Source organism: Bubalus kerabau, chromosome X (assembly GCF_029407905.1).
Source record: "Bubalus kerabau isolate K-KA32 ecotype Philippines breed swamp buffalo chromosome X, PCC_UOA_SB_1v2, whole genome shotgun sequence".
NCBI classification, from domain to species: domain Eukaryota; kingdom Metazoa; phylum Chordata; class Mammalia; order Artiodactyla; family Bovidae; genus Bubalus; species Bubalus kerabau.
Window position 1 is genome coordinate 158558573 of NC_073647.1, and position 17867 is coordinate 158576439.

Sequence of the window (17867 nt, forward strand, 5' to 3'; positions counted from 1 at the left end):
CAGTCCACGGGGTGGAAAAGAGTCCGACACAACTGAGCGACTAAATTCAACAAGAAGAGCACATTCTTCACCCAAGATTAACCAAGTGGAAATGACACCAGTCACCATAGCATGACGCTGGGAATCAAGAAATTCACCTTGACCACCACTAATTATTAAAGAAATGCAAATCAACAGTGTAGTGAGGTATCGCCCATACTGGTTAGAGTGGCCATCCTTAAAAATGTACAAACAATGCTGGAGAAGGTGTGGAGAAAAGGGAACCCTCCTACATGGTTAGTAGGAATGTAAATTGGTGCACCCATTATGAAGAAGAGTATGAAGGTTCCTTAAAAAACTGAAAGTACAGCTACCATATGATCCAGCAATCCCATCCTTGGACGTATATCCAGACAACACTAATTCAAAAAGATACATACATTCCCATGTTCATAGCACTATTCACAATAGCCAAGCCATGGAATCAAACAAAATGTCCAGCAGCAGATGAATGGATAAAGAAGATGTGGTACATATATACAGAGAAATTATTACTCAACCATAAGTAAAAAAAAAACCCAAAAAATGCCATCTGTATGGATGGGTCTGATCATACTAAGTCAGCAAAAAGCAAGGCAGCAGCAGAAAGACAAATACCATATGATATCACTTAGATGTGGAATCAAAAATACAACAGAAATCAACATACGTATGAAAGAAAACAGACTCAGAGATCAGACTTGTGGTTCCCAAGGGGGAGGGGAGGGAAAGATTGGGAGTTTGGAATTAGCAACCATTTATTTAGAGTCGGACATGACTTGAGGGACTGAACTAAACTGAACTCACAAACATATATATACGTAGGATGGATAAACAAGATGGCCCTACTATGTAGCACAGGGAGCTATACTCAGTATCTTGTAATAAACCATAATGGAAAAGAATATGGAAAAAAAAGTATGCGTTTATATATATGAGTCATTTTGTTGTACAGAAGAAATTAACACAACATTGTAAATCAAGTGTATTTCAGTAAAAATAAAAAGAACTTCGCGTTGACCACACGGTGATCTACACACCTTATTCAGACTTCTCCCACCCCCAGGCTGGGTTCTCTTCCCGCCTCGGCCTGGGGTTGTGGTGCAGGTTCTGCATTGTCGCTGTGGTCAGGCGTCTTCATTCCCTCCAGTTTTGAGCTGCCCCTCCGGTGGGCTTTCATCGCCTCAGCACCTTTTAAGGGAACTGGTCAGCTTTATTTTTTTTTAATAAAAAGCCTCTCCCCCACTTTGGGTTTGTCTGATGCATTTTGGAGAGGACACCTCCGAAGAGAGACAGTGTCCCCCGTCAGCACGTCCTGTGGACAGTGTCCGGCCTTGTTCCCGGGGCCGTGGACTGTTGTGCATGGAGGGCCCCTGCCCACGGGGTCCGGGCCTGCTTGCATGATGCCGTCAGGTAGGCCTCACGCTTGAGTTTCTTAAGCGGGTATAAACTAGAAACAGGCTGACCTTGAGCTGAAAGGGGCAGGCCTCCCCCTGCATGACCCTTCCAAGATGGGGGGTAAGACACGGGGCCTCCAGTGATGTTCCTCTGCCCTAGGCTTTGCTGAGATGAGAAAGGAGGGTTCATTGCCAGCCAAAAAAAAAAGTAAAGAATTTATGTAGCATTTGTGTACTTCTTGAAGTCCCTAAGTTCGTGACACTTTGCCTTCCTCTGCACCTCACTTCCTAGGTTTCACGGAGGGGGAGGGCACCGGAGTCGTCACAGGCATTTTGGGGATCTGGTGGAGGAGGCGAATGACACGGGTTGGGGTGTCGTGGGATGTGTTACCTGGCTCAGTGTGACTCAGTGCACAGCCTATATGTGTACACGCAACGTGCGAGGTTCTCCTCTTTTGATGGGAAATGCAGAAAACATTCCCCTCTCCCCCGCCTCCGGAATGCCTGGGCTTGCAGGCTGTTGGTGGCCCTGCGGTGGTCAAGCCAACAGGTGTGAGGATGCAGACAGCATCCCCCATGCCCCCGTGCCTGAGACTGATTCAGCGTGCCCAAGGTGGCTCGCCCTGAAGAAACAGAAGTCTGAGCATCTCAGTCCACGGGTCGTGGAGCATGAGGACTACTGGCTCCCACAGCCACACCCCCACCACCCCAGCCTACAACTGCACCTCCACCGCCCTCATGGACAAATCCCTCCATCCTTTCACAACTCACGAGACAAGCGGAAGTGGCCCTGTAGAAGCCAATAATAATAATAATAATGTATGTAGCACTTGTGTACTTATTAAAGTCCCTAAGTTTGTGACAATGTTTTTTTTCCCTTATCCCAAATAAAAATTCACCTCCTATGTTTGAGTAGTTCTTACTAAGAACACTCTCTCAGGCTTCCCTGGTGGCTCAGTGGTAAAGAATCCACTGATACAGGAAAGAGTTTGATTCCTGATCTGGGAAGATGCCACCTGCCGCAGAGCAACTAAGCCCACGTGCCACAACTACTGAGGCCCACATGCAAGAAGCCTGCACACCACATCCAGACAAAACCCCGAGCAGCGAGCAAGACCCAGAGCAGCCAAAATTCAACAAGCAAAATTATTCAAAAAAAAAGGAAGACTGCCTCTCTCTCAACTGATTGACCTCCGGGTCCCACCAACCTGCTTCAAAAACAGAAGCATTTGGCCGCTGCCGACAGGGAGCAGCTGCCATCTGTCCTCTGGTGGTTCCAACAGGGGCGTCCGGGTGCAGAGAACGCTTTTCCTCCAGACCCAGGCTGCAGTGACGGCACCAGAGGTGTGAACACCTCCCTCCATGTGGCACTCCTCTGACCCAGCGCAGGTTCCAAGCACATTGACATTATCAGCTCACTTGCTCTCCCAAGGGCTGGGAAGGAGGAAGCTGAGGGGTGCAGAGGCCAGCGACTGCTCACAGCCATACGATCTTCAAGTGACAGGTGGCTTGGCTCCAGGAACTTGGCTTCAGGTCCTGGACCACAGGGTGCTACTCTGTATCAGCACCCAGCGTGGGAGATGACGGGGCTCCATCAATGGCCCCAGTGCTTCACAGCTCCCTGCAGTCACCGGGTGGAGCACACGCCACACCTTCTGGATTCCGGGTTGGGCTGTGGGATTTGCGGCAGCAATGGAAGGCTAGCAGGTGTGCCATAACCACACCCGGGGCAAGCACCGATGTGACTGGGCTTGTTCTCCGGTCATGTGCCATGGACGTGCCCGGGCCAAAGGCCTGGTCCTGGGAGGCAGATGACAGGCGCGCGGAGCAGAATGATCTACCAATTCCTCCTCTAAAGGAGTTACTTCTCCCTGCACCCTGCTGCGATTTTATAGCGGTTGTTACACAGCATGGCTGTGGCAACAGCTGACTGATACAACCAGTGTCCCTGATGTTTTTCCCCGGCTGCAGACCGACTGGCCTGAACTCAACAGGCAGAAACAGTCAAACACCTGCATACACAGATTCAACCCCACGATTTATCAGTGGCTGAAGGATCTGACATACGGGAAGGACGTTCCAATTTTTAAAAAGATGCAAGACAAAGACACACTCCATTCACTGAAAGACACCATTTATTGTATTAAGGTCAAGCAGGATGATCTGTTGAGAGGTAAGTGTTAAGTGTTGAGCATGAAATTGGTACACATCTTCCATGGTGGGCGGCATGATCAAAGTCTCCGGCAAGGTCCCTGACTGCAACCTCGAGATACAGAGAGCACTTCTCAGCTGAGCAATGACCCGGGGTGAGCCATCAGCCACCACCCAGGAATGCCACGGGAGAAACGTTAGCACCAGATTGTTTGCATATGCTGTAATATAGCTATACACAAAGTTGTGCACACTGACTCACTGCAATCTCTATGTCCCCACCACCAGACATTTATGAGGCAGATAGGGAAACAGACAGGACCGTTGTGATTCTATGGGCTTCGTTTAAAGGACACCAGTGCCCTGTGTATTGCTATGTAGAAGACAACGTTCTCAAAAGACACTGAAAACCTGGCTACAGGCAAAAACTCTATTTTCACATTTTACAGACGTATCATCAAAATGATCACAATACTGTATGACAAGGGCAAGAATCACAGATGAAAGCTTTGTGAAAATCAAAACACACTGACATCACTGTGGTTATCTCCCCAAGGGAGGAAGGTGGCAGTGGCGGGGGTGGGGGAGGGGGTCCATGGACGGCCAGCTTTGTTTCTGTCATGACCCATTTTCACAGCAAGTGACCATAGCGTGTGAGGAGGACGATGACACTTCACTGGCAGAAGAGGGGCTTTTCAAATCAGGAACAGCTTAATTTAAGAAGAATAAAAAGTGCAGAAAAAGGCCTTTTTCTTTGGTGTGGGTGGGCTGCCAAGGAATGTTTACTGCCAGCATCACTGAAGCCTGCCAGGTCGGTTCTCCCCAGGGCTGCAGAGGTATCACCGTGGCCAGTCCAGCTTGTCCTTCTGGCTCCGTGTGGAGTACTGTCCTTTAATAAGACATTGTGTCCTTCTGTCTTTGGGAAGGTGCCGGCCACTGGTGACAAAGGGCTATCTCCCTACCTGTCGGAAAACTCCTTTCACAGGCATAAGAGGAAACAAGGAGTAACGTGATCTGATCTCTATCACCCCAACATGAAGTTATCTTGGGGCTTCTCCCGCCATTATGCAGGATCTCACCCAACTGGGACGGAACACAGATGATCAGGTTAAAAATCAGACCGTGAGAAGCAAGCCACGAGGGGCTGAACACCCTATCGTGCCTACTGACATGCATATAGCCTCTTTGGTGAAGTGTCTATTTAAGTCTCTGGCTCATGTTTTAACTGGGCTGTCTGTTTTCATACTGTTAACTTGGAAAGTTGTTTATATGTTCTGGATGCAAATGCAGCACATGGGATCTGCAAGTTATCTTCTCCTAGTCATGACTCGGGCACTGGAAAACAACAGCTCGACAGTGTTTTCTTTAGTGAACAGACTCTGGACCACCTTGCAATATCAAATGATAAAACGGGGAACAGACAGTGGTCAACTCTGTGGCAGATAAAGACCAGGTCTGGGAGTTTTGTGGTCCACTAGGACTTCTGGAAAGCCAGAACCATGGGTTCTTAGAGGAAATGTGGCCTTGACACTGCCATAACTAATCCAGAGAAGCAACAAGACAGGAGCTGCCAATTATAATCCACAATCATATACACACAGAAATACAATCAGGGCACAAAGAAATGTTCTGGGGGCAGGGCAGGGGGGGAGGGGCAGAGGGGAAAGTAAATGAGGAAAATATCTCAGGGGCCTTAAGAAAAAAAAAAAAAAACCTTGCAAGCACATACCCTCCGGACACACTTTCAGCCAGGTAATCTCACTTTGCAGAAATACCATTTGCACGCGGGTGTCATCCCAGAAAAACCAAAGCCGGTATGTCCCTTCTGCGTGTGCCTTTCTTAAAGCATGCACACTGTGCAAGTGGCGATTTCACCATGAGTGAGCCTAGCGTGCTGAAAGCTCCTCATTTCACAGCTGGTCTTTAAACCACATGGACAACTATTCTCCTTTCTAACACATTAATAAATAATGCTCATCCTCATTATTTTGCTGGGTCAGGGGTCATCCTTACAGGACAGACACAACCAACGGCGCAACACTTCCGGGGCTTCCCGTGATCCACAGGACAGCTCGTGCACCAGGCGAACCGCCCCCACCCTCAACCCACATGCACCTTCTTAGAGACGCACTCGTTTCTTCCCGCACGGAGGACGCGGTTCAGTGCCCGCACGCACTGCCGGTATAGGCCACGTGGTGACCCTGTTGCGCAGGCGCGCATGGCGCACCCGAGCCCCCGCGCCACGTGGGGACGCTTCCGGGCCACCACGGAGAAGGGGCGGGGGGAGCCGCTCTGCTCAGCATTCCAAAAGGGAACCTAAGAATTAAAGAACTCATCCCAAACACACACATGGAAGTTATTGCTTTGCTGACCGCCACCTGGCTGTGAGAGGACACCCCCCCCACCCCCCGACCCCCATCGACAGGACGTAAATACAGGCTGCGGTTTTCAGCTCATTCGCAGGACCAGAGCTGATGACTCCGCCAACCCCATCTGCATCCTCCTCCTCCTCCTCCTCCTCCTCCAGGGAGGGCCGGGTGGGGTGGGGGGTGGGTGCACCCTCATTTGCCTCTTTCCGGCTGCAGGCTGTCCAACAGGCACTTCAGCTGCTCCTCACCCAGGTGTATTTTGTCTTCCAGCTCGCGCTGTTCGATGATGAGCGCCGACTTCATCTTGACGAAGTGCTCGTAGTCCGCCAGGCTCTCGGGGCCCAGGTAGCTGGCCAGGATGTCGAAGACGATGCCTTCCCGGCGGTCCAGGTTCTCCTTCAGCTCCCTGGCGTCCTCGTGCTGCTGGATCAGGACGCGCTGCTTCTCGAGCAGGGATTGCTGGACAGACACAAGACACACAAGCCTGCTGGGGATCCAGCGGGGCGGGGAGGCTGGCCAGAGCCTCCCACCGCCTGCGCAGTGAGGCGCCCGGATACACCCTCGCCCCCACAAGGCGCCCAGATACACCGCCCCACGAGGTGCCGAGATACACCCCTGCATGAGGCAGCCGGATATACCCCAGCACGAGGCGCCCAGATACACCCCCACATGAGGCACCGGGATACACTCTCGCAGGAGGCACCCAGATATACCCCTGCAGGAGGCACCCAGATACATCCCCCGCCCCCTCGCCACGAGGTTCCTAGATATACCCGGAGGAACATGAGAGCCATTCGCGCCCGGAAAAGTCCAAAACTGGGAGATGTGCGCAGGCAGCGAAGGACTCGCAGGGTGGGGGGGACCTGCGTGCGCCCAAGGCGTTTCCCTGACAACACAGCAGATGGGGGCAAAGTGGGTCAAAGCAGTGCATTTAAAGAGATCTCCCAGGGCAGGATTGCTAAACCCTTATGGCACCAGGAGAGGCGGACGGTGAGGAGGACAAAGGGCTGGAAAACGAGACACAGAGGCAGAGGCTGGGGTGGGTGGGCCGTGTAGCCGCCCTGGCTCCTTACTCTGGGGTACACAGACGCCCCCACTCCTAGATCGGGGTGCACACCTACAGTCCCTGGGCTCGCGTACGTAACCTGCTGTGAAAACAAGGCAGGGAGCGAGGAACGGTATTAAACAGTCTCCACGTGGCGGCTGATGCACTTCAGGGAACGCCCCGTCCTCCGTCCCAGTTTCCGACGCCAGCCGAGTCTCCCGTTCCTCCGCCACCTGGTGACCCGAATGGCCTCCCCCAGCCCTGTGGGAGCATCACGGGGGTGGAGGGGCCCCAAGGAGAGGCCAGAGGCACAGGGCTGCTGCTTGGTGGGCGTGGTGGTGTGGGTGTGGGGGCCCAGTAAAAACAGAAACTGCTTCCCTGGTCCGGAGCCTGGGAAGTATCCGTGGCCTGCACCACCTTTCAGGGCCACCTGCCCCCTGCTAAAGGACACCCTGACCTGCCAGTATGAGTGACAGTAGGATTAACTGCAATTCATTAATTCCAACCAAAAGACAAAGAGACCTCAGTTGATTCTCCAAACAGGGCTACAGAGATCAGTTGGCATCCCTGGAGACTAAAAGCTCCTGATTGGAGGGAGGACATCCTGTGTCCACGTCTGGCCCACGTGTCCCGCTTTCTATCTGGAAAGACAGGGGGAGCCTCCCACAGCCGGACGCTGCCTCTTTGCCCTCCTTAGCGCCTGTCATCGACAGTTTCCCCCAAGGCTGTTCACAGTGGAGGCCGGGCCCCTACAATGAACTTGGAGGCGGCTGTGGACCACCGCTGCCTCCGGTTCTACGAAGGTGAAGCTCATCAAGCATGCTCAGCGTGGACCTAATGTGCAGACCCCGAGGGATACAGTGAAGGTTCAGGGCCCAGGAAGTCCACAGGCACAGTCCCCGGTGGGGGACTCCTTCAGTGTCCCCAATGCTAACTAATAAGCCTGTCGATGGCATCACCGACTCAATGGACATGAGTCTGAATGTATAAAATAATGCTAGCATGTTCTGGCCACCTGATGCAAAGAACTGACTCACTGGAAAAGACCCTGATGCTGGGCAAGATTGAAGGCCAGAGGAGAAGGGGACAACAGAGGATGAGATGGTTGGATGGCATCACTGACTCGATGGACGTGAGTTTGAGTAAAACTCAGGGAGACGGTGATGGACAGGGAGGCCTGGCGTGCTGCGGTCCATGGGATCCCAAAGAGTCAGACCCACCAGGTAAGTGAACAACGCCGGGAATCTCGGGGCGACACCCCACTACGAGAAGGAAGAGAGCCAGAGAGAAGAAGACCTTCTGCGACCAGCTGGACAGCCGGCCCAGCGAGGCTTCCAGGCGTTCACTCCGCACCCTGCGGGCCCTACCCCCCATCCATCCATCCCGCCTCGGGGGGAGTACCCGATCGCCCGGAGGCGTGCTGTCGTCCAGGTTGTTGAGGGCGTTCTCCACTCGGGCCAGGCGGCCGGACAGCGACAGCAGGAGGTTCACCACCTTGTCGAGGTCCCCGATGAACATGCGGAACTTGTCAAACTCGTTGGGCTTGCACACGGCCTTGACCAGGGCCTCCACCTCGTCGCCCAGCGCGCTGTTGGCCTGCACGTCCTCCAGCAGGCTCTCCCGCGCCTCCCGCAGCACCTGCAGCTTGCGGCCAAGGCTCTCAATGAGCTCCTGCTGTGGGTACAGCGTGCGGGACTCAGTCACGGCCCTGCTGACCTGGGCGCCCCCCTGCACCCGCCCGCACCTCCTGGCCTGAGGGCCCGTCAGCAGCTTGTTGCGCATGAACAAATGTCAAGCCAGCATCGAAAAAATCTGCAAGCAATAAATGCTGGAGAGGCTGTGGAGAAAAGCGAAACCCTCTTGCATTGTTTGAAACTGAAAGTTGCTCAGCTGTGTCTGACTCTTTGGGACCCCACGGCCTATGCAGTCGATGGGATTCTCCAGGCCAGAACACTGGAGTGGGTAGCCTTTCCCTGCTCCAGGGGATCTTCCCAACCCAGGGATCAAATTCAGGTCTCCTGCCTCGTGGGCGGATTTTTTATCAGCTGAGCCACGAGGGAAGCTCCCTTGCACTGTTAGTGGGACTGTAAATTGGTACAGCAATTATGGACAACAATATGGAGATTTCTTAAAAAAAAAAAAAAAAAAAAAAAACTAAGACTAAAACCACCATAGGATCTAGCAAATCCCAGTACTGGACATTTACCCTGGACGAAAGCGTGACTGAAAAAGACACACGTTCCACACTGTTCACTGCAGCACTATTTACAATAGCTGGCACATGGGTCACAGAAGGCGATGGCACCCCACTCCAGTACTCTTGCCTGGAAAATCCATGGACGGAGGAGCCTGGTGGGCTGCAGTCCACGGGGCCGCTAAGAGTCGAACACGACTGAGCGACTTCACTTTCACTTTTTACTTTCATGCTTTGGAGAAGGAAATGGCAACCCACTCCAGTATTCTTTCCTGGAGAATCCCAGGGACAGAGGAGCCTAATGGGCTGCTGTCTATGGGGTCGCACAGAATCTGACACGACTGAATCGACTTAGCAGCAGCAGCAGCACATGGGTGGAGAAGGAAATGGCAACCCACTGCAGCGGTCTTGCCTGGAGAATCCTGTGGACAGAGAAGCCTGGTAGGCTGCCGTCTACGGGGTCGCACAGAGTCAGACATGACTAAAGCGACTTGGCACGCACACATGCATTGGAAAAGGAAATAGCAACCCACTCCAGTGTTCTTGCCTGGAGAATCCCAGAGAAAGAGGAGCCTGGTGGGCTGCCGTCTATGGGGTCGCACAGCGTTGGACACGACTGAAGCGACTTAGCACCAGCAGCACAAGGAAGCAACCTAGACGTCCATCAGCAGATGGATGGATAAAGAAGCCGTGGTACATATGCACAGTGGAATATCACTCAGCCAGGAAAACGAACACCGCTGAATCAGTTCTAATGAGGTGGATGAACCTGGAGCCTATTATACTAAGTGACGTAAATCAGAAAAAACAAATATCATATATTAACACATATATATGGAATCTAGAAAGATGATACTGATGAACCTATCTGCTGGGCAGCAGTAGAGATGCAGACACATAGAGAACAGATAGGCAAGGGGAAGGATGGTGGGACTAATGGAGAAAGTAGTGTGGAAACACACACATTACAATATGGAAAAAGCCAGAAGGAATCTGCAGGATGACACAGGGAGTTCAACACTGCCATCCTACTCCTTTTTCCCCCCCACAAATGCCCATCATGGGTCCCTGATGGGCCTCCAACCCTCCTTGTCCACACATCCCAGCCACTGGTCCCTGACCTCCTCCTCTCCCAGCGTCTCTCCTCGTCTTGTCTGCAACGCTCCCTGACTTCAAGTCCCTGAGCACATCTCCCAGCCCCCTTCCCCTTTGTTTACGCAGCTGCATCTGGTAGTCGATGACCTTACATGCAAGCCTCCTCCTCCCTGTTCACACAGCTTCCAGCACTGGTCCACCGCCTTGATGTGCAGTCCTCTTCCTCCTTGTCAACACAGCTCCAGACACAACCCACGCCCCCCGATCTCATCTCCAGTCATTCCTCCCTTTCCACTGACGTTCAGCCACAAGTCCCTGCCCTCCTCTGCAACCCTGTCCCATTCGTGTCCACACAGATCCAACCACTGATCCCTGAATAGTCCACCCGGATAATCCTTTTCTGTGTTCACGCAGCTCCAGCCTCATCCCTCACTGCCTGTAAGCCTGTGTGCATGCTCAGTCACGTCCAATGCATTGCCGTCGAATAATGGGCTGTAGCCCGCCAGGCTCCTCCGTCCACAGGGTTTCCCCAGCCAGAATACTGGAGCGGGTCACCACTTCCTACTCAAGGGGATCTTCTAGACCTGGGAATCGAACCTGTGCCTCCTGTATTGGTAGGCGGATTCTTTACCACTGAGCAGCCTGGGAACCCCACCCCCTACGCCCCCACCCCGCCCCACTAGGTCTTTGTCTACACAGCTAAACTAGCGGTCTCTGACCTCAACTACTATCCTCCTCCTCGTCCACACAGTCCCAGGCGCTGGGGCCTGCCTTAATGTACAACAAGCCTTCCCATACTGCTCACATAGGTCGGGCTGCCTGTCCCCGACTTTATCTCAAAACCTCCTCCTACTTGTAACGCCCTGTTGCAGCCACCGGTGGCTGACTTTATCTTCGAGCCTCCTCTTCCTCGGACAGAGAGTTTTCACCAAGGGTCGGCGAGTTCTCTTCCAGTCCTCTGCCCCTGGTCTGCACAGCTCCAACCACGAATCCTTGACCTTATCTGCTATCCTCCTGATCCTTGTCCACACAGCCCCCTACCAACTTCATCTACAAACCTCCCCATCCTCCTTCACGCAGATCCGGCCGCCTTTCCCTGACTTTATCTGTAGCCTTCCTTCCACTTGAACACACTGCTCCAGCCACCGGAACCTGACTTTATCTGCGCTCCTCCTTGTACAGAGAGTTCTAGCCATGGGTCCCTGTCCTCCCATACAATCGTCTTCCTCCTGGTACAGAGAGCCCTAGCCACTTGGTCTTTGACTTTGCTTTCTGATCCTTCCACCTCGTGTTCCCAAAGCTCCAGCTGCTGGTCCCCGATCTCTTCTCCAGATGTCCTCCTCCTTGTCCACACAGCTCCAGCAACAGGTCACCGAACTCATCTCCAGTCCTCTCCTTCCAAGTCAGCACAGCTCGAGGAACTGGTCCCCGAACCCCCATCCATTCCTGCTCATTTTCACACAGCTGCACCCACACGTCCCTGGCCACTCACAAATCCCCCCTCCTCCTTGTCCACACACAAGGCCAGGAACGGGTCCCTGACCTCCTCTCTCATCAGTCTTCCTCTTTTCCACACAGTTCCATCTTGAAGTCACTGACCTAAACTGCAAACATCCTCACCCTTCAGCTCAGTTGCTCAGTCATGTCCGCCTCTTCGGGACCCCATGGGCTGCAGCACGCCAGGCCTCCCTGTCCATCACCAACTCCCAGAGCTTGTGCAAACTCATGTCCATTGAGTCGGTGATGCCATCCAACCATCTCATCCTCTGTCGTCCCCTTCTCCTCCTGCCCTCAATCTTTCCCAACATCAGGGTATTTTGTAATGAGTCAGTTCTTAGCATCATGTGGCCAAAGTATTGGAGTTTCAGCTTCAGCATCAGTCCTTCCAATGAATAGTCAGGACTGATCTCCTTTAGGATGGACTGGTTGGATCCCCTTGCAGTCCAAGGGACCCTCAAGAGTCTTCTCCAACACCACAGTTCAAAAGCATCCATTCTTTGGTGCTCAGCTTTCTTCACAGTCCAGCTCTCAAATCCATACACAACTCCTTTTTTCTACACAGTGCCATTCCTTTCGTCTACACAGCACTGTCTAGCATTGCCATTCCTTTTTGTCTATGTGGCTGTGTAAGTGAACTGATTCAACTGACCTGAACTGCAGTCCTCTTCATCTTTGTCCTCACAATCCCAGCCACTGGTACCTGACCTCATCTCCAAAATGCCACATTCTTGTTCACACAGCTCTGGCCTTATTTCCCAGACTTTATACCCAGTCCTTCCCTCTTGTGCTGGGCTTCCCTGCTGGCTCAGTGGGTAAAAAATCTGCCTGCAATGCTGGAGACCCAGGTTCAATCCCTGGGTCAGGAAAATCTACTGGGGAAGGACATGGCAACCCACTCCAGTTTTCTTGCCCTGGAGAATCCCATGGACAGAGGAGCCAGGCTGGCTACAGTCCTTGGGGTCACAAAGAGTCAGACATGACTGTGTGACTAACTTCCCCCCCTTTTTCTTCCCCCTCTTCACACAGCTTCCGTGGCCAGTGCCTGACCTACTCTCCAATCTTCCTCCTGCTTGTCCACACAGCTCCAGCCACTGATCCCCTAACTGCGCTCTGTGACTACTCCTTGTGTTTGCACAGCTGCATCTATAGGTCCCTGGCCACCTGTCAATCAACCTCCTCCTTGAACACAAAGCTCCGATCAAGGGTCCCTCACCTTATCTCTCATGGGCATCCCTTTTCCCCCACATCGCCACCTAGTGGTCAAAGGCACGAAGTGCAGCTGTCCTCATCCTTGCCCACAGCGGTCCAGCCACCAGTCCTTGCCTTGACTACGAATCATTTCCTCCCCGAACACTGAGCCCCAACCATGTTTCATGGCCTCCTCTGCGAGCCTCCTGTGCCGAATCCACACAGCTCCAACTCACTGGTCCCTGACCTCATCTACCATCCTCTTCCTCCTCTGCAAAGAGAGCCAGGCACAAGTCGCTGACCTTGTCTCAAATTTTCCATCACCCTAGTCTACATACCTCTGACCTCTCCAATCTATTCTTGGTGGTGGTGGTTTAGTCGCTAAGTCGTGTCCGACTCTTGCAATTCCATGGACAGAGGAGCCTGGCAGGCTACAGTCCATGGGGATTCTCCAGGCAAGAATACGGGAGTGGGTTGCCATTTCCTTCTCCGGGGGATCTTCCCAAACCAGGAATTGAACCCGGGTCTCCTGCATTGTAGGCGGATTCTTTACCAACTGAGCTACATGAGAAGCCCATAATCTATTCTTACTCCATCTCCAATAACTCAAAGCCACTGGTCCTGGCCCTCCTTCCCATTTTATCAAACCCTGTCCACACAGCTCCAGCCAATGGTTCCTGACCTTCTGGTATTCACAAAAGCGGCACCCATAGGTCCCTGGCGACCTCACAGACCCACCGCCCTGTGCACTTAACTCCATGCGTTGTCTCTGACCTTGTCTCCCACAACACGTTGTCTCTTCCACACAGGTCCTTGTAGTGGTCGCTGATCTAACTGCAGTCCTGCTCATCCTCGTCCACACAGCTCCAGCCACCAGTCCCTGACTTTGTCACCAGAGGTCCTCCTACCTGTACAGACATCTCCGGCCACCTGTCCTTGACTTCCTCTACAATGCTGCCCCAAGTCCACGCCACTCCAGTGACCGGTCCCTGACCTCATCTGCAAGCCTCTTTCTCCGTGTCCACAAAGATACAGCCACGAGTCCCTGACCTTCTCTCCAGTCTCCGTCCTCTTCTCCACATACCTCCCCAGACAAGTCCTTCAATCTTTCCTATGCCTTCTCAACACAGGCCAAGCCACTGGTGCCTGACCTCCTCTCTAGCTCTCCTCCTTCTTGTCCACACTTCGGCCACAAGTCAATGATCTCCTCTCCAATCCCTCTCTTTCTTGTCCGCAGCTCCAGCCACTGGTCCCTCATTCCCCTTTCTCTCTGTCTACACAGCTTCATCTAGTGGTCACTGACCTGAACTGCCAAAGAATGGATGCTTTTGAACTGTGGTGTTGGAGAAGACTCTTAAGTGTCCCTTGTACTGCAAGGAGGCCCAATCAGTCCATTCTGAAGGAGATCAACCTTGGGATTTCTTTGGAAGGAATGATGCTAAAGCTTAAACTCCAGTACTTTGGCCACCTCATGCGAAGAGTTGACTCATTGGAAGACTCTGATGCTGGGAGGGATTGGGGGCAGGAGAAGGGGACGACAGAGGATGAGATGACTGGATGGCATCACCAACTCGATGGACATGGGTTTGGGTGAACTCTGGGAGTTGGTGATGGACAGGGAGGCCTGGCGTGCTGCAATTCATGGGGTTGCAAAGAGTTGGACACAACTGAGCGACTGAACTGAACTGGCCTCGTTTTTGCTGACTTCATCTCCAGTCTTTCTACTCCTTGCACACCCAGGTCCAGCCACTTTGTCCCAACTTTATCTCCAACCCGCCTCACCCTTCTTCACACAGCAGCAGCCACTGGTCCCCCTTGACTATTGATCGCAAATCCTTCCAACTGCTTGTCGAAACATCTCCAGACACAAGTCCCTGACCTCCTCTGCGGTCCTCCTCCTCCTTGTCCACAAGGCCCCAGCCACTGGTCTGGCCACATCTCCAATCATCCTTGTTCACACAGCTCCAGCAACTCACTTTATGTCTCATTCCCCTTTGTCTGCACAGCTCCATCTAGTGGTCACCGACCTGAACTGCAATCCTCCTCGTTCTTGATCACAGGGCTCTGGCACTCTGTCCCTGACAGTTGTCTACAATCCTCTTCCTCCTCGTACAGAGAGCTCCAGCCACTGGTCCTCAACTTCCTTTCCAATCCTCCAGCTCCGTGTCCACACGGCTCCAGCCAACTGGTCTCTGACTTCCTCTCCAAACCTCTGCATCCCTGTTCACATGGGCCCAGCCACTTGTCTTACGACGTTATGGCCAATCATCCCTGCTCATCTACACAACTGAGGCTCAAGCAGCCTGACCATCTCTCCAGTCTTGTTCTTTATCCACACGTCTCCAGTCACTAGTTCCTGACGTCCTCTCCAATCATCATCTTCCTCCCTGTCCACACAGCTGCAGCCACAGGTCCCAGACTGTTATCTCCAATTCGCCCCTCAAATCTCCATGGAGCTCCCGCCACAAGGCCCTGACCTCCTGTTCCATCCTCCCTCCTTCTTGTGCACACAGCTTCAGCCACTGCTCCCTGACCTCACCTCCCATCCCCCTTCCTCCTGGTCCACCCTCTGGCTCCCTGACCTGCATCTACAACCGCCCCTCCTCCTTTCCAGTGTTCCAGCCAGTGGTCTCTGCTGCCTTCCCAACATGTCACATATCTCCTACCCCAGGGCCTTTGTACGTGGTGGCCCCGCCCCCAACCCAGTCCCTGACAGAACCGGACACTCCCTCGTGTCACTCCAGATTTTTCTGCATCATTGACCTTATCAGAGCCTTCCCTACAATCACACTCCTATTATCTCTGTATGCCTTCACTGTTTTCCTTTTCTGACCGATTATATGTGTGCAAACGTATTCTGTAAAGAGCCACAGTGAATATTTTAGACTTCAGAGGCCACACAGCCACTACTGAACATCGCTTCCAGTATCGTAAACATAATACAATATGTAAAGGCCATATATAATACAATATGTAGAGGCCGTATGTAAATGAATGAATTGACTGTCTTTAAATAAAACTTTATTGACAACAGCAGGTTGGGGGGCTGGGTGTGGCCCATGGGCCCTGTATCGTGTGTTTGTTTTTGTGCTGCGAAAACACAGTGCCTTCAGGGAAGGAATGACTATTTGCGTGTTGCTGCTGTATCCCCAAGGGCCTGGTTAGTTTCTGGAGTTGAACAAGGGCTGCTTTTTGGTTAACACAGCCCTTTATGACCTGCTGTTGAATTTATCACCTGATCACAGGAATTTGAAATTGGTACTCAGAGACGGTATGGACCCTGCTGAAGGTGATATAGTTAAGCCCCTTGGGTTTCAACTGGGATAGAAGAGACATTATTATCGGTTGAGCTTAAAATGAAAGAGACTGGTGGCCACCAATTCTCTTGACACTGGATCTTATGACAGAGCGACAGCATGGAGGTAGATAGGACAGAAGCCTCTTCCACAAAAGGCTTCACACGCAGGCCCAAATGTCAAATGGTGCATGGTGCAGGGCCAGGCTGGGGGTGGGCCCCAGGGCCACCACCTGCCTCCCACCAGCACCTTCTCATCCGGATTTCGGCCTCCCTACCTTTTTGACTGACAGGTCGTGGTCCAAGTCACTGCCCGAGTCCTCCTCTGGCTCCTGCTGCTCCTGCAGGTCCTTCATCTTTATCAGCAGCTCCGCCTTGGGGGCTGACGTGCTGTAGTAGGCGGAGTTGGTGGCCAAGGGTGCGGCTGCCAGCACGCTGCTCTCCTCCCTCCTAGGGAACAAAACGGCAGAACGTCCACATTAGCTCCGATCATGTGCCCACAGACGCACCTGAAACCTGGGCTGGAACCTGCGAACCATGGGGCTGATGAAAGGACACGAGCCAGAAGAGAGGAGACAGCGGAAGCAGGGACAGAGTGGGCTTCGCTGGTGGCTAAGACTCTGCCTTCCAACGCAGGGGACAAGAGTTTGATCCCTTAGTCGGGAAGTAAAGACCCCACATGCTATGGGGTATGCCAAAAAAAATCAATCAACCAGGCAAACAAAAGTGTGGAAAGGGCAGGTGCTGAGGCCAGAACTACAAAGTTGCTCAGTCGTGTCCGACTCTTAGCAACCCCACGGACTGTAGCCCCCCAGGCTCCTCTGTCCATGGGATTTTCCAGGCCAGAATACTGGAGTGGGATGCCATTTCCTTCTCCAGGGGATCTTCCCAACCCAGGGATCGAACCTGGGTCTCACACATTGCAGGCAGATGCTTTACAGTCTGAGCTACCAGGGAAGCCACCAAGAACTAGAACCCCCTGCCAATGGTACCCAAAGCCCCACCTGCAGGGGAGGAGGGCACAGATCATTTTCTCAGGGAGCCTGAGGTCTATGGGGAGCTGTCTGTTGCCACTCTAAGTGTGGCCACAGGCCCCAAGTTGACTGGGCATCCTTCCACCAGCAGCCACATTTGTGGCCTCTGAGCCCGTCTGCTACACGACGTTCGTGCTCCTGCCTACTATCAATCAGCGATGCTCACCGAGACCACATGCACCAACAGGACAGATGTAAGCAGGTCTACTTCTGTGGGCAGGTGACTGAATACAAGATGCTAGAGAGGGTCCTTTACAGAACGAAACACATGAAACTCTTAGTCACTCAGTCGCATCCTACTCTTGGCGACCCCCGGGGAGTGTAGCCCACCAGGCTCCTCTGTGTGATGCTCCAGGTCAGAATACTGGAGTGGGTGGCCATTCCCTTCTCCAGGGGATCTTCCCAACCAAAGATCCCCTGGAGTACTCTGAAATGATAATATCTCCGGTCGTAACAACAAGCAAGAAATGTCACTGCCATCTGTGACTTCCAGCCTCCAAATGTGAATGTTAAGTGAAAGCAGCTCAGTCATGTCCCACTGTTTACGACCCCATGGACTGTAGCCTGCCAGGCTCCTCTGT

The 17867-nt window shown here is 52.8% G+C and overlaps 1 protein-coding gene across 1 annotated transcript in view; it reads right to left on the reverse strand.

Annotated features, from left to right (window-relative positions):
* Positions 1–3532: 3532 nt before the first annotated feature.
* LOC129638890 (protein Shroom2-like) overlaps positions 3533–17867 on the reverse strand; it is a 140582-nt gene continuing 126247 nt past the window's right edge. Inside the window, exons 8-10 of the mRNA XM_055563613.1 lie at positions 16531–16702; positions 8382–8654; positions 3533–6394 (exon numbers count right to left, since the gene is read on the reverse strand). Coding sequence (XP_055419588.1) covers positions 6128–6394; positions 8382–8654; positions 16531–16702 — 712 coding nt within the window. The 3' untranslated portion in view covers positions 3533–6127. The remainder of the gene's footprint in view (positions 6395–8381; positions 8655–16530; positions 16703–17867) is intronic.